Genomic DNA, 26545 nt, shown 5'->3' on the forward strand with positions numbered 1-26545 from the left:
GGAGACGAGAGAATCAGCGACAATGAGAGGTTTGTTGTTTCCGCAGTAAAATGTTTTGCTTCCATATCCTACATGACCTGATATGGGCGGAGATGTGGGTGTGTTGAGGTGGGGGGTTCTGGGGCGTGTTCAGGTGTGTGTGTGGGGGGGGGGGGGGTGTTCTGGGGCGTGTTTAGGTGTGGGGGGTGTTCTGGGGGGTGTTGCGGGCGTGTTCCGGTGTGGGGGGGTGTTCAGGTGTGGGGGGTGTTCTGGGCGTGTTCCGGTGTGGGGGGGGGGGGGTGTTCTGGGGCGTGTTCCGGTGGGGGGGGGGGTGTTCTGGGGCGTGTTCCGGTGGGGGGGGGTGTTCTGGGGCGTGTTCCGGTGGGGGGGGGGGGGGTGTTCTGGGGCGTGTTCCGGTGTGGGGGGGTGTTCTTGGGGGTGTTGCGGGCGTGTTCCGGTGTGTGGGGGGGGGGGGGTGTTCTGGGGCGTGTTCCGGTGGGGGGGGGGTGTTCTGGGGCGTGTTCCGGTGGGGGGGGGGTGTTCTGGGGCGTGTTCCGGTGGGGGGGGGGGTGTTCTGGGGCGTGTTCCGGTGTGGGGGGGGTGTTCTGGGGCGTGTTCCGGTGTGGGGGGGGGTGTTCTGGGGTGTGTTCCGGTGGGGGGGGGGGGTGTTCTGGGGCGTGTTCCGGTGTGGGGGGGGTGTTCTGGGGCGTGTTCCGGTGGGGGGGGGGGGTGTTCTGGGGCGTGTTCCGGTGGGGGGGGGGTGTTCTGGGGCGTGTTCCGGTGGGGGGGGGGTGTTCTGGGGCGTGTTCCGGTGTGGGGTGTGTTCTGGGGCGTGTTCCCGGTTGTTCCGGGGCGTGTTCCGGTGGGGAGGTTATTTCTCGGTTAATATTTAATATATAGATCCCTTCTTCCGATCTCTCTGCTGAATACAGAACAAGGTTCCTAGGAGCGGAGATCTTTAGACCCTCGGCCGTGGCCACCGCTTCCTGCCATCAGCGATACCGCCCCCTGCTGTCGTGTCGGCGGTGAGGGAAGATGGTGGCCGCTCCCTGATCTTCAACCCCGTGCAAGTAATGACCTAGAAACAGCGCCAAAACTGTAGTCATCCAGCAGCAGCCTGGCACGTATAGGGTTAACAGCCACGGCGCTGCATTCCAAGCTGAAGACATAGCCCCTCCCCTCCCAGTGTATTTAAAGGGCCAGCGCTCACTGATTTCAGTTTCCATTCCTGCTGCTGTGCACAATGGCGGCTGCTGCGGATCTGAGGGAGGAATTGAACTGTTCTATCTGTCTGCAGATTTACACGGACCCGGTCAGCCTGAGGTGTGGACACAATTTCTGCCGGGTTTGCATTGAGAAAGTTTTCAACTGTCAGAACCGTCCTGAGAATTACAAGTGCCCCGACTGCAGGACAGTTTTCTGGGAGCGTCCGGAGCTGCAGAGGAACATTACTCTGTGCAACATCGTGGATCGTTTCCAGTGCGCCGCGCCCCAGGAGTCCGGCATCTTCTGCACCTACTGCGTCCACTTTCCCGTCCCGGCTGTCAAGTCCTGCGTCATGTGTGAGGCCTCTCTGTGTGAATTGCACCTGAAGGTCCACAGCAAGTCCCCGGAGCACGTGTTAACCGACCCCACCGCCTCCCTGGAGAACAGAAGATGCCGGATCCACCGCAAGATCCTGGAGTATTACTGCGGAGACGACGCTACCTGCATCTGTGTGTCCTGCCGTCTGGACGGACAACATAGCGGACACCAAATACAGACGCTCCTGGCGGCCAGTGACAAAAAGAAGGAGGAACTACAAAGCGTTCTGCGGGAAATGAACTCAAGGAAAGAGGAAATGGAAAAAAAGGCCCAAAAACTTCAAAAGCATCGGAGGAACGTGAAACAGAAATCAGCCAAGATGAAGGAGAAAGTCTCGGCGCTGTTTGAAGACCTTCGGAGACGGCTGAACGACCTTGAGAAGTCGCTCCAATGTGATCTCTCCAGGCAGGAAGAGCAGGTGTTACTGCCAGTCTCAGGTCTGATCCAGCGTCTGGTGGGAAAGATGGACGAGGTCTCGGGGAAGGCGGTTTACTTGGAGGAGCTGTGCAGCACGGCCGACCCGCTAACGGTCCTACAGGAACATCAGTCGGGAGAAGATGAATTCATTCACATTGAGGAGGAAGAGGAGCAGGACCTGGGTGATCTGGATGTAGGACTGATCTCCAGGGCATTACATACAGAACTGTCCAATATCCTGACTGATGGCAAGTACGTCATCAATGAACCGGAGGCAGCGGATATATCGCTGGATGTGAACACGGCTGCCAACACTATTGAAATAGCAGAAAACTTAAAAATTCTATCATGTGCGCAAAATATATTAAACCGAACGCAAACGCCAAAGCGATTCCAGTACAGTCAGGTGTTAACCCTCCAGAGTTTTTCAGCAGGACGACATTACTGGGATGTGGAGAGCAGCAAGTGGGGGGACTGGAGTATAGGGACGTCGTACGCCAGCGCCGAGAGGAGCGGCGAGCAGTCCTGGATCGGACACAATAAGAAATCTTGGTGCTTACGGCGATGTAACGAGGAATATTCTGTGCGGCACGACAATACGGACTGTCTCCTGCCACACAAGGTCAGGGTCCTCAGGTTCAGGGTCTGTCTGGACTATGAGGCTGGGCAGTTGTCCTTTTATGAATTGGGTGACCCGATGAGACTCCTCCACACCTTCACTGCCAGCTTCTCCGAGCCGCTGCACGCCGCCTTCTATGTGTGGGAGGATCTCTACGGGAGGAAAAGCTGTCTGAGAATCGTAACCAAGTCATGAGAAAGAAGTTGTCACCATGAGGCCTGTGCCGGACAGACGTTTACTTAAAGGGCCGGTGTCCCGTCCTAAGTATATGAAGCTAAATCATTGTATAATGACAAGTGCTGCTGACAGACGTAGAAATCCTTCTCATTTTCCAGCTGTCTTGACTTGCGTGTCTATTACATGATCTGACGAGGGGGTGTAAACGAGCGCCGATCAACCAGACAGCTCGTTGATCGGCGCTCGTTTGCTCCTTTCACAAGGATCTAGTATGGGGACGAGCAGTCGTTGCTCCGATCGCTCGTCCTTATACATTTCTATCGTGTCGGCAGCGCGTCTTCCTGTTTATACACCGAGATGCGCTGCCGACACGATAAAAGTTTATGCATTTACCACGATCCGATCAGCAGATGATCGATCGTCTGCTGATCGCTGCCTTGCTTACACAGGACAATTATCGAGGACGAGCGTTCTGTGGATGCTCGTTTTACCCGATAATTGGCCAGTATAAGGACTTGTTCACACATTGCAGAATTGCGGACGGGAAAAACGCAGCAGAATACATTAGCAGCAAAGTGGATGAGATTGAACAAATGTCCACACGCCGCGTAAATGATGAGCGGAAAAAATGCTGAGAAATTGACCTGCGGTGCGGAATGTTATTCCGCACCAAGTCAATTGTATTTGCGCAAACGCTGCTTATTTTTTGCGGGTTTTACCTATTGATTTCAATGGGAGATAAATCCTGCAACAAATAGCAGTTGTTCCGTTCTTTGCGGTGGGTTCGCTGCGTTCCCGCTGCAAAAAATGCAACTTCGTAAAAAAAATCTTATACTTACCCAGAAGTCTGTGTTTCTTCCTCCCAGCACAGCCTCCTCGGAAGACGTTTCATCCCATGTGACCGCTGCAGCCAATCACAGGCTGTAGCGGTCTCCTGTGATGAAGTGTTGTCCCCGGAGGCCGGGCTGGTACTGCAGTTTTCCACTACTGACATTCTGGCCGAAAAACTGAAGCAAAGTTTGGTGCGGTTTTTCACCTGGAATTCCCTGCGGCGCACAGGACGCATACGCTGCACGATGTTACACACGTATGAACTCAGCCTTAAGTCCGGCTTACACAGCGGAGAGGGGGCGATAATAATAATACACTGCGGAGACGATCTAGTGTGAGCTACAAACATCACCAGCACGCGTCACTACAATGTAGCAGAGTGGAGTTCAGGTTCACAGGGGATTGCTTACACCGGTACAATGTAGCAAGCCAACAGCTGGGTAAGCAGGACTATGTCAGAACAGGTTTTCAATCTCTGCATGGTCCTTTTCATTAACAGTAAGCAGAGATCTTGAAATTGGTTAGGATGTCTATTAGAAAGGGTCTATACTTTATCATGCGATCATGAAGCTTTATTTACATAGGACTGGACGATCTTCCCTGCGGCTGCTCCACCTTTCTAATGTAAGGTGTAACGTGATGATTGTTGAGGAGCGGACACGACCAAAATCCGCCTGAAATCGGCGGCGCTTCAGCTATGAAAACCGGATACGTGGCGGCGTTTCTTATTAAAGTGCTCGGGTCTGCTCAGGGAGGGTATTTGTGAGGGCACATTTGCTCACTCTGAACGCCCCTCCCCACCCCAAACACCTTAGTAGTCGGGGCTGCAGCGTGCGTGTCGTCCGATCCCCTGCGCTCCCGGGGGAGGGGTGGGGTATATGTGGCAATCCGCTCTTCGTCACCTGCCGCCATTGTGTCATAGGACGTCTGAATGATGCCGGTGCTGGAGACCACTCCCACTTTTATCGATTTTATGTTCGTGAGGTTATAAATTGGGAGATTTACTCGTTGTGTGATTCCCTATTACCTGTGCAACCCCTATAGCAACGACACTGTATGTATATATAGTCCTGTGGTGAACACATTTTCATAAACTGTGTGTAATACTCATATGTGTCCACCAGGAGGCGACGTCTGACAAAGTTCCATCAATACTGCAAATGTTCATGGAAAATTTTACCTACAAATAAAGTCTAGAATTATTATTACTACAGAGTTATCACTGTGTTATCTGTTGTGTTACATAGGACTGCAGGTAACACTACTACATTATCTGTACTCAGAGAGTTATCACTGTGTTATCTGAGGTGTTACATAGGACTGCAGGTAACACTACTACATTATCTGTACTCAGAGAGTTATCACTGTGTTATCTGTGGTGTTACATAGGACTGCAGGTAACATCTACGTTATCACTGTTATCTGTGGTGTTACATAGGACTGCAGGTAACACTACTACATTATCTGTAATCAGAGTTATCAGTGTGTTATCTGTGGTGTTACATAGGACTGCAGGTAACATCTACTACATTATCTGTACTCAGAGAGTTATCACTGTGTTATATGTGGTGTTACATAGGACTGCATGTAACACTACTACATTATCTGTACTCAGAGAGTTATCACTGTGTTATCTGAGGTGTTACATAGGACTGCAGGTAACACTACTACATTATCTGTACTCAGAGAGTTATCACTGTGTTATCTGTGGTGTTACATAGGACTGCAGGTAACATCTACGTTATCACTGTTATCTGTGGTGTTACATAGGACTGCAGGTAACACTACTACATTATCTGTACACAGAGAGTTATCACTGTGTGTTATCTGTGATGTTACATAGGACTGCAGGTGACATCTACATTATCTGTACTCAGGGAGTTATCACTGTGTTATCTGTGATGTTACATAGGACTGCAGGTAACACTACTACATTATCTGTAATCAGAGTTATCACTGTGTGATCTGTAGTGTTACATAGGACTGCAGGTAACTCTACTACATTATCTGTACTCAGAGAGTTATCACTGTGTTATATGTGGTGTTACATAGGACTGCAGGTAACATCTACTACATTATCTGTACTCAGGGAGTTATCACTGTGTTATCTGTGATGTTACATAGGACTGCAGGCAACATCTACTACATTATCTGTACTCCGAGAGTTATCACTGTGTTATCTGTGGTGTTACATAGGACTGCAGGTAACATCTACTACATTATCTGTACTCAGAGAGTAATCACTGTGTTATCTGTGGTGTTACATAGGACTGCAGGTCACATCTACTACATTATCTGTACTCAGAGAGTTATCACTGTGTGTTATCTGTGGTGTTACATAGGACTGCAGGTAACATCTACTACATTATCTGTACTCCGAGAGTTATCACTGTGTTATCTGTGGTGTTACATAGGACTGCAGGTAACACTACTACATTATCTGTACTCAGGGAGTTATCACTGTGTTATCTGTGATGTTACATAGGACTGCAGGTAACATCTACTACATTATCTGTACTCAGAGAGTTATCACTGTGTTATCTGTGGTGTTACATAGGACTGCAGGTAAATCGAATGAGTTTAAAAGTTCAGTTCGTCTCTGCTACATCTGTGGATTTTTTTCTCATGTCGCCCAGAACTTTAATCTTCACATTGAATTATCTGATCGTCGGTGACTTCGCTGATTTCCATTTCTTCGGGGTGATCTGATTTCTGCTGCAGAGTTTCGGATTTCTCTCTAGGGCGCGTCCCCCAGGGTCAGCTGATCTTGGACAGGGGGGGGGGGAGAAATTTGAAAATAAGACAATCAGATGACCAGGACCAGATATTTTCTTTTAATATATAATACAATTTCAAAATAGTCATCACCATTTTTACAGATGCCAAAAAAGTTTGCGTAAAATAAAGGCGACTCTGCGTCCGTCGAGGCCCCCGGTCACTGAAGGGTTAACAACGGAAATCAGAATACAGAACGTTATCATCATCATCACAGGAATATCAGCGGTGACTGCAGCTCATTAGTAGAAACACGTAAAAAGAGAAAGAAAAACCGGAACAGAACCTGTATCTGCTGACCAGAGGCGTGACGCTGGGGGCGGGCGCTCGGACTAAAGGGAAACTCCTCCCAAAATAACACAAAATGTTTGTAATGAAATAAAATCTATTGGACGATCGCCCTGAATTCTGCCACGAAAAACTAAGAAACAACTTTTACATACAACCTGCCTACACATCCCGCCCAACCCTGTGATTCTAGAATCTGCCTCTAGATGGCGCCAAGGAGTGAAGGCAGAAAACATCTGTAATCCTAGAACCAACCTGTAGAGGTCGCTGGGGAGTAAAGGTGACAATTGTCATTTGCAGAGTCTTCAGCAGCAGAATTCAGGCAACCGGAACCCAAGTTCATGCAGAATTTTTTTTTTTTTGGGGGCCCAAGAAATTTCCACTCTAAGACAATGATACAACCGGACGAGCAGCCGGATCGCATTTCCCAACCTCAGTCGTTGACTATCTGGAACCCGGGACTTTTATTCACCTTCATCTGTGTTTGTAGGAAGGAAAGTGACAACTGTTCTGGGCTTTACATAATGATACCCAGAAGAGTTGTCAGTTTCCCCTTCTCTGACTACAATTCTGGCCTCATCCAACTAAAGCTTTGTGTCTCAATTCTTCTACCATTTGCACAATTTCTGCTTGCTGTGAGTGAATAGGAACATACATTGTTTACATTCGGAGGTTGAAAGCCCTCCTGACCTAGTCCTGCTCACACAGCTGAGGGTTTATTGCAATGTATCAACGTAAACAATCCTCTGTGAGCCAAATGCATCAGAAGAAGCACAAATCTGTCCTGTCCTGTCCTGAGGGTTTGTTACATTGTATCAGTGTAGGCAAGAGCTATCAATCTGGATTCTACACTATCTGCATTGTAACAAATCTTCCAGCTGTGTGAGCAGGATGGAGTTTTAGCAGCTATATGTAAATAATGCCCCCATTCACTGACAGTAAGCAGAAATCTCGATAATGGTGAGAAATTGAAACACAGTTTATTTGAAAGTCGCAGAACTTCTCATTATACACGTATTGCGCTGGACGTACAGAAGACGACACCGGCCCCTTAAATACCACAAGTTCTTACGTCATCTCGTAATGGCTCTAATTGGGCAACAATGTTCCCCTTCATTCCGTCCCTTGTGCTTTCCTGGTATTAGTTTTCTTAACAACAAATTTCCGCAGATAAATCAGTCCAGCGACGCGCGCGCGTGAGCAACGGATCCAGAAACGGCACGGTCATCAGAGGACACGTTGTGTTAGGTTCTTAGTAAATATAAAGCAGAAAATTCTGTCCGTAGAGAGCGGTCACTAAACTGCGCTCAGCGAGGACGTCGGCGCAGAACAGTGCGGCCGGGGTCTCTATGATGGGGGGGGGGGGTTATAACCACGATCACCCCTCCCCCACTGCCGACCTCAATAAAAACAAATACAAAAATAAAATTACAATTTCCACAATTGTAGAAACGAGTCGTGAGCGGAAGAAGGAAAGTTTTACAAGACGCATTTTCCCCGTCAGCGAGCGACCTCGCGCCTATTTACAAAAAGACTTCTCCAGAGGAAACGGCTGCGCGCCAACGCCGAGGTCCCGTCCGCTCCACTTATGGCGACAAAACATAAAATACAGAGTGCGACGTGGATCTGTCCAGCCCATAAAACAGGGAGTGTAAGACACGGTGGGCGGCCTCAGGACGGCCGCGTAGACGTTGGGACGGGTGTTCCGCTTACTCGCAGGCGAGTTTACTATCGAAGCTGGACAGTGCTATGGCGAAGGCCTGGAGGGCGCACATGGGGTAATTGTAGTCCATCGTGAACACGTCTTCTGCAACGCGGCCAAACTGCATGACGATATAATCCGCTGCAAGAGAAAGACACAAGAGTGAGACGCAGCAATGGAGGCCGAGCGATGTCACCATTATGGGCAGTCAGCATCTCCAGGGTTCGTGCCTTCATAGAATCAGTGATGTCACTTCCTGCAAACCTCTCAGCCAATCAGACTACTGTACATTAGGGAGAGGTTATTATAGACATGTGGCCCGGGCCCCTAGGTGGCTGAGCTCCGTGGTCTACATGGGGTCCAAATAGAAGACGCTAGGGCCCCTCAGCTACTAGGCCCCAAATCTGCCTCTATAGCTGCTGTGGAGGTCCCTGTAGAGACATAATCACATCCAGAGCTGTATTCACAATTCTGCTCGTTTCCTCAGGCTGCAGGACCTGACATCTCACTGCTGCCCATTGTTGGTCTACAAGACTGCATAGAGCATGCTCAGTTGTGTTACATTGTAGGAGATGAAGAATGCACAATCGTATGCTCCAGATTTTTTTTTCCCCCACAATGCATTGCAGCAGGGTGCTGTGGGAACTCAGCGGAGCTTTTAGCGGTGTGATATACAGGACAGTTGCTTGGATTCCATTTGGCAGCCAGCTTACTTGTGATTCTTGTGACTGCAGCTTTGGATACAATCGGAGTATAAGCAATTACGTGACAGCAGGCTGATGCAACAAATCTGTGATATTCGGGATGAAGTAACACAACTGTGACTGCAGCTCTGGGTGTGGCTGGAGTATGACATGATGTTATAATATGGTGATTGCTGTAACAGTAGAATGGTGACAACAGCTCCGGATGTAACTGGAGTATAAGACTCAACTGCACTTACGATCATTGTCGTGTATAATTTGAAAATTCTTGACAGACGCCTGTGTCACCCGGCCGTGGAAGTTCAGGACGTAGGACTGGGTGTCGTCGTTCCAGACGGGCGTCTTGTTGTGCAGCTCGATGACGCTCTCGGTGTTTTTGTTCTGCCACCGTGACAGCAGAGTTTCGTGCTCCTGTAATAAAGTCCACAATACAAGTAAAAGGTGAACGTCTCCAGCTCAGGGCTCCGCGAGGAGCCGCGCAAATCACAGACTCACATTGCGAGGTCGTATGGAGACCCTCTCATGGTCCATGTTCATGCCGGGGATGATGACGCTCATTTTCCGAGGGCCCTTAAAGCCTAGAACATTGGTTTCCTAAAGACCAAGAAAAATCCAAAAATTAGACGGCTCATACACTGACACGATGAGTCCACATCCACTGTCCACATCCACTGTCCACATCCACTGTCCACATCCACTGTCCACATCCACTGTCCACATCCACTGTCCACGTCCACTGTTCACGTCCACGTCCACTGTCCACGTCCACTGTCCACGTCCGCTGTCCACGTCCACTATTTGCTTTCCACATTCGCTGTCCACATCCACTGTCCATATCCACTGTCCACATCCACTGGCCACATCCACATCAATGTCCACATCCACTGTCCACATCCACTGTCCACATCCACTGTCCACATCCACTGTCCACATCCACTGTCCACATCCACTGTCCACGTCCACTGTCCACGTCCGCTGTCCACGTCCGCTGTCCACATCCACTATTTGCTGTCCACATTCGCTGTCCACATCCACTGTCCACATCAATGTCCACATCCACTATTTGCTGTCCACATTCGATGTCCACATCCGCTGTCCACATTCGCTGTCCACTGTCCACATTCGCTGTCCACATCCACTGTCCACATCACTGGCGGCTTCAGTGGTTTACATGCCACACACCAAAGCAAATATCCTCACATCCCCCGATAAGACTGAATTCCCCCAGTGACCTGCAGGTGGCGCTGTCAACCCAGGGCCGGATTATAGTAGATAAGGGCAATTATCCTGTGGACCAGTTTACCACACGCACAGGGGCAGCAAGGTCGTAGTGAGGGGGTATAATGAGCCTGCACCCCAAATCGCCCCAAATTCACCCCTGCTGTGCCACCTATCAGAAGTACAATCAGTGCTGCTTACAGCTAATGAACCGGGCACTGTTTGGCTGAGTTTTTCGGGCATTCATTAGCCGCTCTATGGCAGGACTGTGTGGGTACTGTGAGATACTATTCACTATGTCGTGGGCACTGTGTCGTGGCATAGTAGTGTGACCAGTTTATGGCCCTGGTATGTGGGCACTATATAGTAATATTTATTATTTGGGCATGATGTGGAATAGTCTGTTTGGGCACTGCATTGTGGCATTGCTTAGGCATTGGATGGCATTATTATTTGGGCACTGCATGATGGAATTAAATAGACAAACTATGGCACCTCTGTCCGGGCGCGGCACGGTACCATTTACTATTCGGTGCTGTATGAAGATGTCACTTTATATTGTAACCAACCCTCAGCTGTGTGAGCAGGACTTGGTCCGGACAGGTTTTCAGCCTCTGGATGGGAACGATAAATGTTCCCATTCATTGACAGGAAGCAGAGTTGTATATGACACTCACATAGCAGATGGCTGCGAGTTCCTGCCGTAAGTTGCTGGCTTCTAGACTTGAAGACGTCTTCCCTGGATTCACGCCGTTGTCGTAGACGGTGAACTTTGTGCCCATCAGGTTTGACCTGCAGCGAGTCACAGGATTACAGTTATACGAGAAACGCGGAAAATACGTGACATACGGGAGTCCGGCGCGATGGGATATGTCATTACCGGAGTTTGCCAATGAAGCTTTCTCCTCCGCGGGACAGGTCGGTCGGATCTATGGAGATGAGGTAATTCGATGTTTTACTCTTCTTCCGTTTTCTTCCGGCCAATAGAAAAATCTGAAAAAATGTAAATGTTACAAATGAAACGGAGATGAGATATGAAGATAATCCCCAGGACTTTACACCGTTCTATCTTTAGGACAAGTCTTCAATGTGTTACCCCCAAGACTCCACCAAACTGCAGCCCCGACACAGCGCCATCTGTACATGTGGCTGTGCCCGGTACTGCAGCTCAGACAATTCAAGGGAACGACTATGGGATCTCCACGGATCACACCCTGATGTCATGAGGACGACCTTCAGATCAGTCATGTGACCTGAACCGTGTGCCGTCATGACGCGCGACAATACAAGTCAACAGGAAAACCGCAGCTTAGTTGTCGCAGTCCCAGTGAGTGGCGCCATTGTTAACAGTTCTATGGGGGTAATTGTAGCAACAACCTCTACAGTCGTGATGGTTATGTGACTATTGCGGCCTGTTCCGCTTTCATTGCTAACGTTGGGGGTCCTTTGAGTAGTGAAGGTCCGCACTGTTAATGGACATGGGGGAGGAGACTATCTTGAGCTGGGACCCTCCCACTTTCTGCCTGTATGTCATGTGACCCTAATTGCTACATGGAATTAGCGTATGAGATTGACATCTATGGGGTCACATGACGAGGGCTAGACAGCTTCTTCTGCTTGCCAAAGACAATAGTGCAGAGAAGGATTCTTTACAGTAAGAGCAGCCCGCCATAGATGTAAAGAATATCACTCACAAGATGAACAATTTGATGATCACCAACGTTCATCGTTCTGCCTGTGCTGCTAAAATAAATGGTGCCAACTAATATAAATGTAATCTCAACGATCGTGGCGTTTACTTCACGTGGCGCATTGTCCTAGGAATTCCGTCATATGCGGCGCAGGATGTTTCCTATCAGGATTATTCGGAAGTTTATGTAATTTTGACCTTTTTACCGTCCTCCCGCTCCAGGTGCAGATAATAGGTCGGGTACATGCCCCGGTCCATGCCCTTCTTGTCCCTCGTAATCCTACACTTGATGGTGACCCCCTGAGGGGCCGGCCGCATGGAAAACTCCTCCAGGTCCTCTACATCGATGGGGGGCTCATTGGTGGCCGGGCTGGGGGCTGACGCCGTCTCCTGCACAAACATAATAATCCACAAATGAGTCCTGTGACCGTCTCAGAGTCTTCTGTGTGGAGTTTAATAATATTCTTATCAACCAATCAGATGCTAGATGACAAACGGCTGACACTACAATACCCATAAGGGTGTCACCCAGCTTTCTACAGATCCTGAATGACATTGTTGCTCTACCCCTAGACTTTCAGTAAGGATTCTCGGCTGAGGGAAACATCATTTCATGTCCTGCACAAAGACAGAACTACCGGGAATAGCCGCTTCTATGAGGCCCAACAACTAAGGGGGCCGCGCGTCACTCACAGGTAAGTGACTATGGATGATCGAAGGGGGTCGTGAAATAATAAATGGGGCCCCTATAGCTTGTTATGCCCCTGCTGCGTGCATTATGGTTGCACTGTGACATGATTGTGCATTTTTTCCTATACGGTGATGTCACAGGGTACATGGTGACATCTTGGGGTTCATCATTCCTCTGCTCTGGCATCATTGCGTGTCTAATCCCTGTACTGTGACATCGCCAAGTACATTATTCTTGTGCCATAACATCAGTTTATTGTGACATCACTGTGTGGATTATGATTATACTGTGACATCACTGTGTGCATTATCCTTATACTGTGACATCACTGCATGCACTATCCTCATACTGACATCACTGTGTGCACTATCCTCATACTGACATCACTGTGTGCACTATCCTCATACTGACATCACTGCATGCACTATCCTCATACTGACATCACTGTGTGCACTATCCTTATACCGTGACATCACTGTGCGCATGATTCCTGTGCTGTAACTTCATTGAATCAATTTTACCTCTGCTGTGACATCACTTTGTGCATTACAGAAAATCACATGGCCCTCAGTGGAGACCAAAACAACCATAAGATGTTCATGTTGTGATCATGCAGCCAGGAGGTCACGGAGGCGGGGCCGCACTCTTTATTTTGCTATGGGGTCTCACGGTTTCTTGTGCCCCTGGTCCTACACCCTTCATATATGAACTTGATTAGGAAGTCACCGACCTTATTGGATTTCTTGCTGGTGGCGGAGCCCGGTCTGGTGTTACTGTTGAGCTGAGATGAACTTGAACTGTCCTCGTCTTCCTCATCCTCCTCTTCGTCGAAGTTCATGCTGCTGGATATTCCTGTGTGAAGCAGAAAAATCCAGGGGGTCAGTGCTGGTCCGTTCTCTGGGGTAACACTTCAGAGCTGGAGTAGATTTGAGCTATAATTTCTGGCGTAAACTGTAGCGGGAATCTACTCCGGGCCGGCGCATGGAAAGCGGAAGATGCCACAAATGTATTAAGATAAATAGCCGCATCTAACTTCAGCTTGTTTCCTAGTTAGACTTGTGTATGAAACACCAGTTTCAATAAATTCCCCCCTTTGTCTTTCCATTCTTCATCATTTTAAAGATCTCTGCTTACTGTCAGTGAATGAGAATGTTCTTGTTTAAATAAAGAAGCTGAAAACTAATCCTAACCTAGTCCTGCTCACACAGCTGAGGGATTCTTGCAGTGTATGAGTGTAGTAAGAGCTGCCGGCCTGGGAGATGTTTGAGCTGCTGATGTGTTCAGAGATCATTGTATGTAACGTTATGTGAAGTTTTAAGAATATTCTGCAGGTTTAGATCATGAAATAATAATGTGATTATATACATTACCGTATGTAAATGAGGGGCAGGCACCAGATCTCAGGACCCCCTGTCGCAGTGCGGTTACATATTTGCACATTTCTATATCCTGCCCTCCCTGCTGAATGACATAATGAACCTGAACCCTCCGTATCTCACGCTCGGTCTGCTCGTGTATCTTCCATCATTACTCCGGGCGCTGTGTCGTCCTCTCGACGTTCATATCCACATGGATTGGGTTTGATTTTCTAATTTAGTATAATGATGAAAGGTGACAGATATTTTATTTATGAGGTTGAATTAGTCTAGAACCCAAAGGGCCAATGAACTTCAGAGGGTTTCATAAATAAGAATCGTGGATAAGGCTCGTGGATAAGGCTCGTGGATAAGGATGGTGGATAAGAAATGTGGATAAGGCTCGTGGATAAGAAATGTGGATAAGGCTCGTGGAAAAGGATCGTGAATGAGGATCGTGGATAAGGCTCGTTGATAAGACTCGTGGATAAAACTCGTGGATAAGGCTCGTGGATAAAGCTCATGGATAAGGATCGTGGATAAGAAACGTGGATAAGGATCGTAGATAAGGCTCGTGGATAAGGATCGTGGATAAGGCTCGTGGATAAGAAATGTGGATAAGGATTGTGGATAAGACTCATGGATAAGGCTCGTGGATAAGGCTCATGGATAAGACTCATGGATAAGAAACGTGGATAAGGATCGTGGATAAGGATCGTGGATAAGGCTAGTGGACAAGAAACGTGGATAAGGATCGTGAATAAGGCTCGTAGATAAGGATCGTGGATAAGGCTTGTGGATAAGGATCGTGGCTAAGGCTTGTGGATAAGGATTGTGGATAAAGCTCGTGGATAAAGCTTGTGGATAAGAAACGTGGATAAGGATCGTAGATAAGACTCGTGGATAAGACTCGTTGATAAGGCTCGTGAATAAGGCTCATGGATAAGTTTAGTTGATAAGGCTCATGGATAAGACTCATGGATAAGGATCGTGGATAAGGCTCGTGGATAAGAAACGTGGATAAGGATCGTGGATAAGGCTCGTGGACAAGAAACGTGGATAAGGATCGTGGATAAGACTCGTGGATAAGGATCGTGGCAAAGGCTTGTGGATAAGGATTGTGGATAAAGCTCGTGGATAAGGCTTGTGGATAAGAAACGTGGATAAGGATCGTGGATAAGGCTCGTGGATAAGGATCGTGGATAAGACGCGTGGATAAGGCTTGTGGATAAGGATTGTGGATAAAGATTGTGGATAAGGATCGTGGATAATGGATAAGACTCGTGGATAAGACTCGTTGATAAGGCTCGTAAATAAGGCTCATGGATAAGGATCGTGGATAAGGCTCGTGGATAAGAAACGTGGATAAGGCTCGTGGATAAGGCTAGTGGACAAGGCTCGTTGATAAGGCTCGTGGATAAGAAACGTGGATAAGGATCGTGAATAAGGCTCGTAGATAAGGATCGTGGATAAGGCTTGTGGATAAGGATTGTGGATAAAGCTCGTGGATAAGGCTTGTGGATAAGAAACGTGGATAAGGATCGTAGATAAGGATCGTAGATAAGACTCGTGGATAAGACTCGTTGATAAGGCTCGTAAATAAGGCTCATGGATAAGACTCATGGACAAGGATCGTGGATAAGGCTCATGGATAATGCTCGTGGATAAGGCTCATGGATAATGCTCGTGGATAAGGCTCATTGATCAGGCTCGTGGATAAGGATCGTGGATAAGGCTCGTGGATAAGTATCGTGGATAAGGCTTGTGGATAAAGCTAGTGGATAAGGATCGTGGATAAGGATCGTGGATAAGTATCGTGGATAAAGATTGTGGCTAAGGATCGTGGATAAGGATCGTGGATAAGTATCGTGGATAAAGATTGTGGCTAAGGATCGTGGATAAGGATCGTGGATAAGGATCGTGGATAAGGCTCGTGGATAAGGATCGTGGATAAGGCTCGTGGATAAGGATCGTGGCTAAGACTCGTTGATAAGGCTCATGGATAAGGATCGTGGATAAGACTCGTGGATAAGGCTCGTGGATAAGAATCAGGGATAAGAATCGTGGATAAGAATCAGGGATAAGAATCGTGGATAAAGCTAAGGCTACTCTTCATCTAGGGTTATATATTTATGGATGCTCAACCAGATGATGTCATGTTTATGCTCCGCTTTATATGATGACGTCACCCTGCACTGGATCTACATACACTGTAATAATGAGGTGTTCATCTAAACCTCTTCAATTCTGCGTCTCTTTTCCTGGGGGTCACCCATTTCTTGGGGCCCATTGCAGCTGCATCAGCACCCCATATGCTGGCCGTGGAGCTCACCTTTCTTCTGCATCGTCACCCTCAGGTCTTGCTTGCTTTGCTGTTGGCCGGTGGCCGCCGCCGTCTCGCCCTCATCATCATCGTGGTTGGACTGTCCGACTGTTAATATTTGTACGTGACTCCCGGTGTCCGGAGCCTCATCTTGGAAAGCAGCCGCGGGGCCATCGATACCTGAGGAGGCAGAAAGCCGGTGAGCGCAGACAATTACCCCTAGAATTCAGTTTATTAGTTCAGGACGTGAAGAATATTTATCCCCATGAACAGGATCAGACTGAACATTCAACTCGTGGACAGATGTAGCCGTGGCCCAGAGATCTGCAACCAAACCGCGCCCATTACCGGGGCTGCCAGGGGACAAGCAGCGGGGGCCCCAATACAAAGTCTGCTCCAGGGGCCCCACCCATCAGATGGCCTTTATTACACTGCTGATCTCTTATGTGGAGAGAGCGGGATCTTTAGGAGTCACCCCGTAAAGTTCTCCTCGGGGGCAGGGGGGGGGGGTGTTGGTTGGGCGTCATTCTCACCTTCCAGCAATTCTGGAAACATAAAATCTTCCAAGTCGGCCTTGATATTAAGCAGCGCTGGACGTGTCTCTCGGTAGAAGGAGCCCCCCCTGAGCTCCGCAGACATTAATACCACATATTACCGGGGTAATCGCCGCAGATCGCCCCAATAAGCCTGAAATCACCAATAATCGTTTCTGCACGGAGATCATGTGCGGATATTATATGTCTGAGACGTCACATGCGGCAGACGTGTTGCAGAAATGCCTGTCAATCAGTTCCGTACGTGTGACTGGCGCGGTTTCTGCCGCAGTTGCAACGATTTCTGTAAACCCCATTCAGATGTATGGGACAGTCGTAGAAATTTCTGCAACAATTCTGCCGCGTGAGAACAAAACCGAATTGTATCACAACATGAAAACAAAACGGCTTTATAATAAGAACAGGACGCAGCGCGGACGTCACGGATTTGTCGCACAATTTCAGCACTGATTCCGCGCTGGGAATCCACAATTTACAGTATAATTCATGTGGAAAAGGTTTTCAAAACCCCGTCCACGGGTAAAAAATCGGCGTGAAACTCAGGACATCACGTGGGTTTTCTTTGTCAATTCCGTCAGGTATTTGTCGTGGATTTTCTCTGCGGATTTCACCCTTTGCAATGCAAAGAGTGAGAGTCGCGGGACAGTCCGCCACGGAAAGATCACCACGTATGAAATCAACGTAATCATAGTAATAAAACAAATATAAAAATATCAGATCTTTTGCCATTCGACGTTTGTTCACATTTTCCGTCTGTCACCTGCACCGCGTTGTAGAGATGGGAAGATAGCCCCGCCCACATGTGGCGTCACGTAGAACTAAGACGTGGCAGGTAACGTATAGAGGACTCCAGAGAATGACCCCCATGGGCAGATGAAGGGTCCGGTATGAGTATTGTTCAGTATCGCTGCATGGAGAGGCAGGGGGAGGGGCACAACGTTGTATCTGACCCCACAGTCTATACGGGTCTCTGAATATCTGGGTCCAGGCAGCACCCCCCCCCCCCCCATGTACCGAGAACGGACCCCTCCCCACAAGGAACACATAACATCATATATTAACGACAACACAGGACGCTTCATGCTGACGGATCGCACCCCGCAGACATCACATGACCCGGATACACGAGAACGTGCAGGACGTGAAGGTTCCTAGAATGTTCCCGTTGTTACATTTGGGGGTCACTTATTCCTTTCTGAACAGGGTTTGACATTTTTCCTCCGGTCACTAAATCTGTATCAATTCGGTTACTATAAAATGTATAATGACCCTGCAAATACTGATCATCTTATCCACCAGTCACATCCAGAGCTGCATCCACAATTCTGCTGCCTGCTGCTTGGAATCCATCAGCATTGTGCTGACAGACACACTCCGGTACATTGCATTGTGGGAGATGCAGTTGTTTTTTTACCTCAGACTATGACATCAAATACTTCACCCACAATCAGGGGTAGCTGAAAGGGGGTTTACAGGTGGCGATCGCACCCGGTCCCTGGTGCTTGAGGGGGCCAAAAACCCCTCTGCCACATAAGAAAACACCAGTATTATAAATAGCACATTTTAGTTGGGGGCCGTTACGGATTTTGCATTGGGGTTCAGGAAGTGTAACTTACACCTCTGCCCACAATGCACTGCAGCAGAACATGCCCTGTACAGACACAGAACCAGCAGGGGATGGTGGGAATTAACAAGCCTGTCGAATTGTGATTACTGTTCTCTGATCCCCGACCACAACACACAGGAGAAGATCTAGCAATGTATGATTGCACCATGACATGACAGTGACTCCACCAGCAGAATAGTGAGTGCAGCTCTGGAGTATAATACAGGATATAACTCAGGATCAGTACAGGATAAGTAATGTATGTACAGTGACTCCACCAGCAGAATAGTGAGTGCAGCTCTGGAGTATAATACAGGATGTAACTCAGGATCAGTACAGGATAAGTAATGTAATGTATGTACACAGTGACTCCACCAGCAGAATAGTGAGTGCAGCTCTGGAGTATAATACAGGATATAACTCAGGATCAGTACAGGACAAGTAATGTAATGTATGTACACAGTGACTCCACCAGCAGAATAGTGAGTGCAGCTCTGGAGTATAATACAGGATGTAACTCAGGATCAGTACAGGATAAGTAATGTAATGTATGTACACAGTGACTCCACCAGCAGAATAGTGAGTGCAGCTCTGGAGTATAATACAGGATATAACTCAGGATCAGTACAGGACAAGTAATGTAATGTATGTACACAGTGACTCCACCAGCAGAATAGTGAGTGCAGCTCTGGAGTATAATACAGGATATAACTCAGGGTCAGTACAGGATAAGTAATGTATGTACACAGTGACTCCACCAGCAGAATAGTCAGTGCAGCTCTGGAGTGGGTGGAGTAGGACGTGTGGAGAGAGCTGCTGAGACTTCCGTGCAGGCCTTGGATCCAGGGACTTTCCTTATCCTATCTGCCCAGGCCTCATACCATCTGCCTGGGCTTGGAAAGTACCCTGAGGGGGGTTCCATCCTAGGATGGAGCCTCAGACCTCTACCTCCCGGAGCATGCCAGCGGGGGGTAGAGGGTCATCCCAGCTGGCTGGGAATATGCAAACAGTCGCGGGGGTGAGGAGATCATCTCGGGGCAAGGCTGTCCTGGCTCCCCCTGACGCTGGAACCCTGGATAAGGGTATGGAGACGCGGTCCGGCAGGGTGATCGAGGTGTTGTCGTCTGGAGAAGGACCAGCACCGTCCGGACATTTAGATGACGGTCGTGTGGAGGAATGGGGACAGCTGAGGACCGGAGAGACGGTGGAGAACTTCAGCTCCCGTCTGGCTATGCGGTTGGAGGAGTATCGGGACCTCAGGAAGTCGCTGCAACGGCTCCGTGCGGACTTGGCGGTCGCCAGAGGAAGGGCTGCAAAATGCACAGGAGGTAAGAGGTCCCGATACCGTTTAAATGTGAAATCCTTGTTGGAGGAAATAAAAGAAGTGGAAGAGAGACGTGAGGAGATATTAGCAGGTGGAGGGGTGTTTGGAGAAAAGTTAAAAAACGAAGAGAGGTTTGCCGAGATGGCAGCACCTATAAAAATAGAATGTGTGGAGGAAGACACAGCAGAGCCCCAGACACAGCAAAGGAAAATGTGGTGGAGAAAATGGAGCATGAGAATGCAAAGTCCAGAGAAGGCTCAGATTCTGATGCACCCAGGAGCAGTGAGGAGGAGGAGGGTGGACTCACAGCTGGGAATAATCAGGAGAGTTTTGAAACTGACAGTGAGCGGCCTCCAGGATTACTTACACAGATCCGTAACGTGGAGTCGCCGGTATCCTTCCAGGGATTTTGTTTTGGTGCGGAGTTACCCGCAGAGGAGGAAAAGGAAAAGAAAAGAAAAAAAAGGAAAAAAAATCTGCTGAAGGTTCATTTAAAATGGTGTATACAGCAAGATCCTTCCTGTGCTCTGAGCCAGATGAAAGTCAGGATCAGAGGGCAGGTCCCGCAAGACCCCCAGCTCAAGCCTCTGCAGTGGGGCTGGAGCGGGAATGCGGGGAGAGTGTTACGGGTCCGGCATTAGAACACGTGGTGGTCAAAATGGCGCCGGACGCCAACCCCTGCAAAGGGGGCGGTACTGGTGGCCTGGTGACGCCAGGGGGTGTGTCCCCGTGTCCGGTGAATGGCGAGCCCGGGAAACTGGTCTTTGATGCGAGTCAGGGGTCGGGAGAACGGGTAAACCAGAAACCGGATGTGGTGTCTGAAAGCCGGAAGTCTGTCGGTGTCAAGCCGTCAGACGTTCCGGACAAGGGCGGTCACAGAGGGGGCTCCGGCTCTGTTGGCCACTCCTCTGTGGGAGGGGGGAGTGGTCCGGCGCCGGAGGCGGCTCCAGTGACGTCAGTGGCTCCTTCGTCCGCATCGCTGAAAAGTGGTGTAGGCGACAAGGGGGCTGCTGGCGTCGGGGGCGACGGTGGCCCCTTTCCCAAAAATGTTCAGCACTTAGAACAGATGGAGGTTAATGAGGCGGAGGGCACAGCAGGGACACCGCTTATAACATCTGGTGGCGTCCCTGCAAAGGTGCCTGATGATGCGGAGACTGAAGCAGTGTCTACCCACACAAAATGTACAGCAAAAATACAGTACATAGAACCAGGCCTGGCCAGAAGGATGACTGCAGGGGGACCTGGTGGGTTAAATGAAAAAGTTGCGGCTGTGGATGTGGAAACTGCTGGGGGTATGCAGGTGTCTGTAAATAAAGTTGCTGGAGTGTCTGCTGGTAATGGGGTGTTGAGTGCTGTGTCTGTAGGTGGTGGGGATGGGGTATCAACCAGGGGGAATGGGCCTGGCGCTCCTCTTGCTGTGACATCCGGCAGGTCTTATGCTGGTGTGGCAGCGGGCCCACCCATCTTCATCCTCAAGGTCCGGGGACGGTAACTTGCAACAACGTCTCTTGGACGCTTTAAGAGAGGGAAAGCAAACCCTAACCATAGGGGGAGTGCAGAAGGACCTGTCTTTCTGGATAGACAGATATGGTCTAAATGCCTTCCGAGAGCAACGAGGAGATCAGTGGTCGCTCCCAACAGCCGGGCAGGCTGTAGCCAGGAGGAATGTGGTCCGTCTCTGGTGGCGTGGCAATGATGCGTGCCCTCCCAGAAAGAGGGTGGTGGAGCTGCTGCTGGGGATGGGCTTCAAGGCGAGTGACATCTTTGCCTTGATACATCCTCATGGCTCGGTCGAGTTTGACATCAGCTTTGTTCACCTAGGGGGCCTTGAGGTCTTCTGGGGGAACTACGAGCTGGTGAAGGACGAGCCTGGCTGGCGAGACTTTGCTGCACAAGCAATTTCTCGCCAAAGTGGTCCCAAGAGAGTGACCGTTCTTACCCGTAACGAGTCACTCTCTTGTATTGATATCATGACCTGGTTGGGAAGGTACGGAGAGGTAGTAGAGATGCCACGGAAGAACATGGATGAGTTTGGCATCTGGTCAGGGGCCTGGACGTTCATGGTTAAATTAAAGCGTCTGGGACAGACGGTGTCCCACATACCATCGTCTGCTTTCCTGGGAAGAGATCGGATCCTTGTCTTCTACCAGGGGCAGCCGAAGTTGTGTCACCGGTGTGGCGACCCCTCACATTTGAGTGCAGGCTGCAAGGTGCAGAAGTGTGCTCATTGTGGGGGGATTGGTCATCTAGCCGCATCGTGTGACCGTATTCGGTGCAACCTGTGTGGTGACTTAGGTCACCCGTTCAGTCGGTGTCCTCGCTCTGTTGTCAATGCTTGTTCCAAACCTGCGGAGGATGAAAGGAGGGAGGCCTCCGTGGGTGAGGGTGCGGGCAGGGACGATGGGGCACAGGGGCAAGGGAAGAATGCAAAGAAGGGTCCCCCTTCTCGCCAGAGAAGGGCGGAGAAGCGAAGGAAGGAGAGGATTTGGAGGGCGCTCCAGGAAACTGGGACAACCTCTGATTCGGATCTGGATGCCCCCCCTGAATCTGATGCCCCTGGGGAGGCCGAATTGAATGGGGAGATGAGGAGGATCCAAAGGGAGCAGAGGGCTGAGGACTCTCAGTCCTCCCACTATGAAAGTGTGGGAGAGGAAGAGAGGACTCAGCCTACAGCAAAAGGGACACCGGGCAAAACCCAAGGGCCAAATACATCTGGCCCCGCCCTGGCCCAGGAAGGTAAATCCTGTACCCCCCTGGTGCGCTCTACTGATCGATACCATGCTCTCGTGGACATTCCAGCCTCTCATACTAAGAGGGAGGGCATGGTAGGGCACCCTAGAGTCGTTGAGCCTCCCCTGCTGCAGGGGCCGTTGCCCCCAGAGGGGGAGGTTGACCCGGAACTTGGGGATGAAGATGGGAATAGGGTGGTGAATATGGACTCCTCAGTTTGCAAGAAGCGAGGCAAAGAAGGGGGGTCCTCATCAGATAGAGGGGGGGGTGGGAAGAAGAAAGCCGTCTAACTCAAACATCCATGATGGCGGCACCCATTCCGTTGACGCTGGCATCAATTAACGTTGCCAGCATTAAGTCAGATAGGGCGAGATTTGCAGCCTTTGATTTTCTTGGCCGAGTTGAAGCCGACATTTTGTTTTTGCAGGAGACCAGGCTGTCACTTTTGGCAGACGTCGTTAAATCTAGGAGGGAGTGGCGACGCGGGCCCTCCTACTGGTCTCTTGCGGCTGAGCCCTATAGCGGAGTGGCGGTCCTTTTCACCGCACCGGTAACATGCCGACGGATGATTGAGTTAGAAATGGGGAGGTGCTTGATCTTAGATGTCCTCATGAGGGGACAGGAATTAAGACTAATCAATATATACGGACCCCAGAGCAAATGGGACCGTAAAAGTCTCTTCATGAGGATTAAGCCTTTCCTTTTTTCAGGTCGACAAGTTATCTTTGGAGGGGACTTCAATACTGTCGTGAGACCCCGAGATAGAGGAGGTTCCGGAGATAAAAAATTGACCTACGATAGTGTAGCATTAAAAAATATAGTTAGCGATGCTCGCCTGGTGGATATCCACATCAGGCATACCCCAGGCCACTCGGGTTTCACCTATCGTAGAGGTAGTTGTAGGTCTAGGATAGACAGGTTTTTCTTGAAGGAGGAAGCCATCTCTTCACCAGTGTCCGTTGTTGAGGTGGAGTTCTCCGATCACTGTATGATTATTTTCTCTTTGAACATTGCAGAGTCCCTCCAGATGGGAAGAGGTATATGGAGGCTGAATTCTACTCTCTTGGAAGAAGCGGAGATAAGACAGGCCTTTGAGGATTTTCTTCAGAGCCAGGTACCTTTGTTGGATCTCAGTGGTACTAAGTCTGAGTGGTGGGAGTTGTTTAAAGTCCGGGTGGCAGGATTTTTCCGCAGGCTCTCGAGCCTCAGGTCCATGAGTAGGTACCGCCTATATCAGGAACTGAGGAGGAAACTCGAACATCTGGTCTCAACCGGGGGTAGTGGGGAGGAGATCTCCGTGGTGAAAGCTTTGCTCAGGAGGTGTCAGTATGATAGGCACACATCTTTAGTTCTTGAGAGGGATTTCGGGAGGTACCGCTCGCCAGACCCCTACAGGAACTGTAAGATGTCAGTGAGTCGTAAGGTTGTGACAGGACTGATTGATAGTACAGGATCTCTGAAGAGATCCAAATCGGGGATCTTGGAGGTCGTCAGATCCTTCTACTCGCACCTCTTGGGGAAGCAAGATCCAAACCGAGACGAGATGTCGGCTTTCCTGGCTGAAACCATCCCTGAGCCAGGGGTAGACCCCTCTCTCGGTGTTTTGATAGATTCGATCAAGGAAGAGGAAGTGGGATTGGCGATTGATGGGCTTGCCCTCAAAAAATCGCCAGGGCCGGATGGCTTAACATCCGAGTTTTATAAGACTTTTAAAGGAACCCTAGTTCCCCTCTTGACTGAGGTGTTTAATGAGTGCCTTTCCTCGGGTACTTTGCCAATGTCAATGAGGAGGTCGGCCTTGATCGTTTTATCGAAGGGTAAAGACTCGACCCGTATTGAGAATTGGCGTCCCATAGCGCTGCTCAATACGGACAGAAAGGTTCTCGCAAAGGTGCTGTTTAATCGGCTGGTGAAGTTTGCATCCCGGCTCCTTTCGCCGGTCCAGCATTGCTCTGTTCCAGGCCGCAGCACATTTAGTGCTGTCCTCAGTGTCAGAGAGGCAGTGGAGCAGGGAAATTCTGGTCGGTGGGAGGGGTACATCCTGTCCTTGGACCAGGCCAAGGCTTTTGACCGGGTGGACCACGAGTACCTCTGGTCGGTCCTTCTGAGGTACGGCCTACCGGGGGGGTTTGTCAATTGGCTACAGACCTTATACACTGGGGCTGAGACTTTTGCGCTGGTGAACGGTTGGGTTGGAACCCCCTTTGAGGTTGGGTCTGGTGTCCGCCAGGGTTGTCCCTTGAGCCCTTTGCTATATGCGTTCGCAATTGATCCTTTTCTTAAAAGGATCGATCGTGGGCCATTGGCGGGAGTCGGGGCCGGCCTGGAGGGGCCGGAGGCCACTCAGAGGGTGGTTGCGTACGCAGACGACGTCTCCATTTTTGTCTCCTCGAGAGGGGAGGCAGAGTGGGTGATGTCGGAAGTGGAGCGTTACTCATTGGCATCTGGGTCCAAGATCAACCGGGATAAGTGCAAAAGTCTCTGGCTGGGAGGAGGAGATCCTGGTTTTGATCTCCCGGACACCCTTCCAGAGCCTCAGGGGTCTGCTAAGATCTTAGGAGTCGAATTTGGCCCGGGTGATTACCCCAAGAAGAACTGGGAGGATAGGCTGAATCTAGTTGCCCAGAAGGTCGACCAATGGAAGGGTTGGTCCTTAACCCTGAGGGAAAGGGTTCACTTGGCCAAGGCCTACCTGGTGCCCATGTTGCTTTACCTGGGCAGTGTGTGCATCTTGCCAGAACCTCTCTGGACTCGGGTCTATAGCCTGTTCTTCCAGCTGTTATGGGGGAACAGGCTCAACCTAATCAAGAGGGAGGTTACTTACCTACCAAGGACACTAGGTGGGTTAGGTATGGTTAACCCGGTGGTGTTCCTAGTGAACACCTTTGTTAAGATCAACCTGGCAAACCTCTGGCAAGAGAGGGCTCCTTGGTGGATATCCTCCTGCAGGGGGTGGTTTCGGCCTTTCTTCCAGGAATGGGAGAGAGGAGGGCAAGTGAAAGACCTGCGTACACCTCACGGACATCTCCCGGCTTATGCCACCCTGGCGCTGAAGATTGTTCGCCGGTGGGGTCTGGAGGTGTGGGAGATCAGGACCATGTCGAGAAAATTTCTTGACAGGAGGGTCCTGATGACCCACTTCCAGAAGCCCCTGGCGCTCAAAGACTGCCCAAGTAGTGACCTCGGGGTGGGATTAAAACTTTTAAATTCAGCGAGGATTCCCCAGAAGTTTTGGGATCTGGCTTGGCGTTGCTTCCATGGGAGACTGTATGTGAGGGACAATCTAAAGTGCAGAAGCTCTGATGATCGGGATTGCCCCCGGGAGGAGTGCGGCGGAGTGCTGGAAAGCATGGAGCATTTCCTGCTTCATTGCCCTTTCAATACAGAGGTATACAAAAGGGTGGGAGCCTCCATTGGTTGGCCAGGCCTAACCAGCCTCTCCTATGCTGGGTGGGCCTATGGAGTGTTCGGAGACCTCGGTGGTAGGGACCATTGCACCTTGTTTCTAGTCAGTATAGTGGTCAGGCACTTTATGTGGAATGCACGATGTCTAGTTTCTACCCAGAAGAAAATCCTCCTAGTGGATGAGGTTGTTAGCAATATCATGGGTGACCTGGTGAAGGTGCATTCTTTGGAGGTTGGCAGATTGGGAGCATCCAAAGCCTCTCGTCTTTGGAGGGGCTTTTCCTTTTGGGTGCCTTAATGTGTCTGCCTTCATGAGGGAGGGGGGGTCGTCACCGGTGCTCAACTGGAGGTGGGGGTCTGCGTTCCGCTGAGGCACCAAAAAATTATAGAGATAGGGCTCGGAATAAGGGAAAGGTGAGGGTCAGCATAGGGTCAGCTTTCAATAGGGTCAAGAAAGGGCTAGTAATAGGGTAAGGAGATAGGGCAAGCGATAGGGAAGGTGCAGCGGTGGACGTGGTACCTTGGCCTCTGGGGGGGTGCTGGGGGGGGCTTTCCCTTCTCTCTATCTGGTGA

The 26545-nt window shown here is 49.8% G+C and overlaps 2 protein-coding genes across 5 annotated transcripts in view; one reads left to right on the top strand and one right to left on the bottom strand.

Annotated features, from left to right (window-relative positions):
- The first annotated feature begins 888 nt into the window (after positions 1 to 888).
- On the top strand, positions 889 to 4815 carry LOC142660456 (E3 ubiquitin/ISG15 ligase TRIM25-like). Its single transcript, XM_075837073.1, has one exon. The coding sequence runs from the start codon at positions 1223 to 1225 to the stop codon at positions 2792 to 2794; it is 1572 nt and encodes a 523-aa protein (XP_075693188.1). The 5' UTR covers positions 889 to 1222; the 3' UTR covers positions 2795 to 4815.
- Positions 4816 to 8027: 3212 nt separating this feature from the next.
- TUB (TUB bipartite transcription factor) overlaps positions 8028 to 26545 on the bottom strand; it is a 97614-nt gene continuing 79096 nt past the window's right edge. For all 4 annotated transcript variants that reach the window (XM_075838198.1, XM_075838196.1, XM_075838200.1 and 1 more), the window contains 8 exons: positions 16363 to 16533; positions 13406 to 13527; positions 12183 to 12374; positions 11175 to 11287; positions 10972 to 11086; positions 9572 to 9670; positions 9316 to 9487; positions 8028 to 8513 (listed from right to left, as the gene is read on the bottom strand). In XM_075838198.1, the coding sequence (XP_075694313.1) occupies positions 8380 to 8513; positions 9316 to 9487; positions 9572 to 9670; positions 10972 to 11086; positions 11175 to 11287; positions 12183 to 12374; positions 13406 to 13527; positions 16363 to 16533 (1118 nt within the window). In that variant the 3' untranslated portion in view covers positions 8028 to 8379. The remainder of the gene's footprint in view (positions 8514 to 9315; positions 9488 to 9571; positions 9671 to 10971; positions 11087 to 11174; positions 11288 to 12182; positions 12375 to 13405; positions 13528 to 16362; positions 16534 to 26545) is intronic.

The sequence above is a fragment of the Rhinoderma darwinii genome, chromosome 9, assembly GCF_050947455.1.
Source record: "Rhinoderma darwinii isolate aRhiDar2 chromosome 9, aRhiDar2.hap1, whole genome shotgun sequence".
NCBI lineage: Eukaryota > Metazoa > Chordata > Amphibia > Anura > Rhinodermatidae > Rhinoderma > Rhinoderma darwinii.

Bases quoted from the DNA above. Each gene is read 5' to 3' on its own strand.
- LOC142660456 (XM_075837073.1), top strand. From the start codon at position 1,223: ATGGCGGCTGCTGCGGATCTGAGGGAGGAATTGAACTGTTCTATCTGT.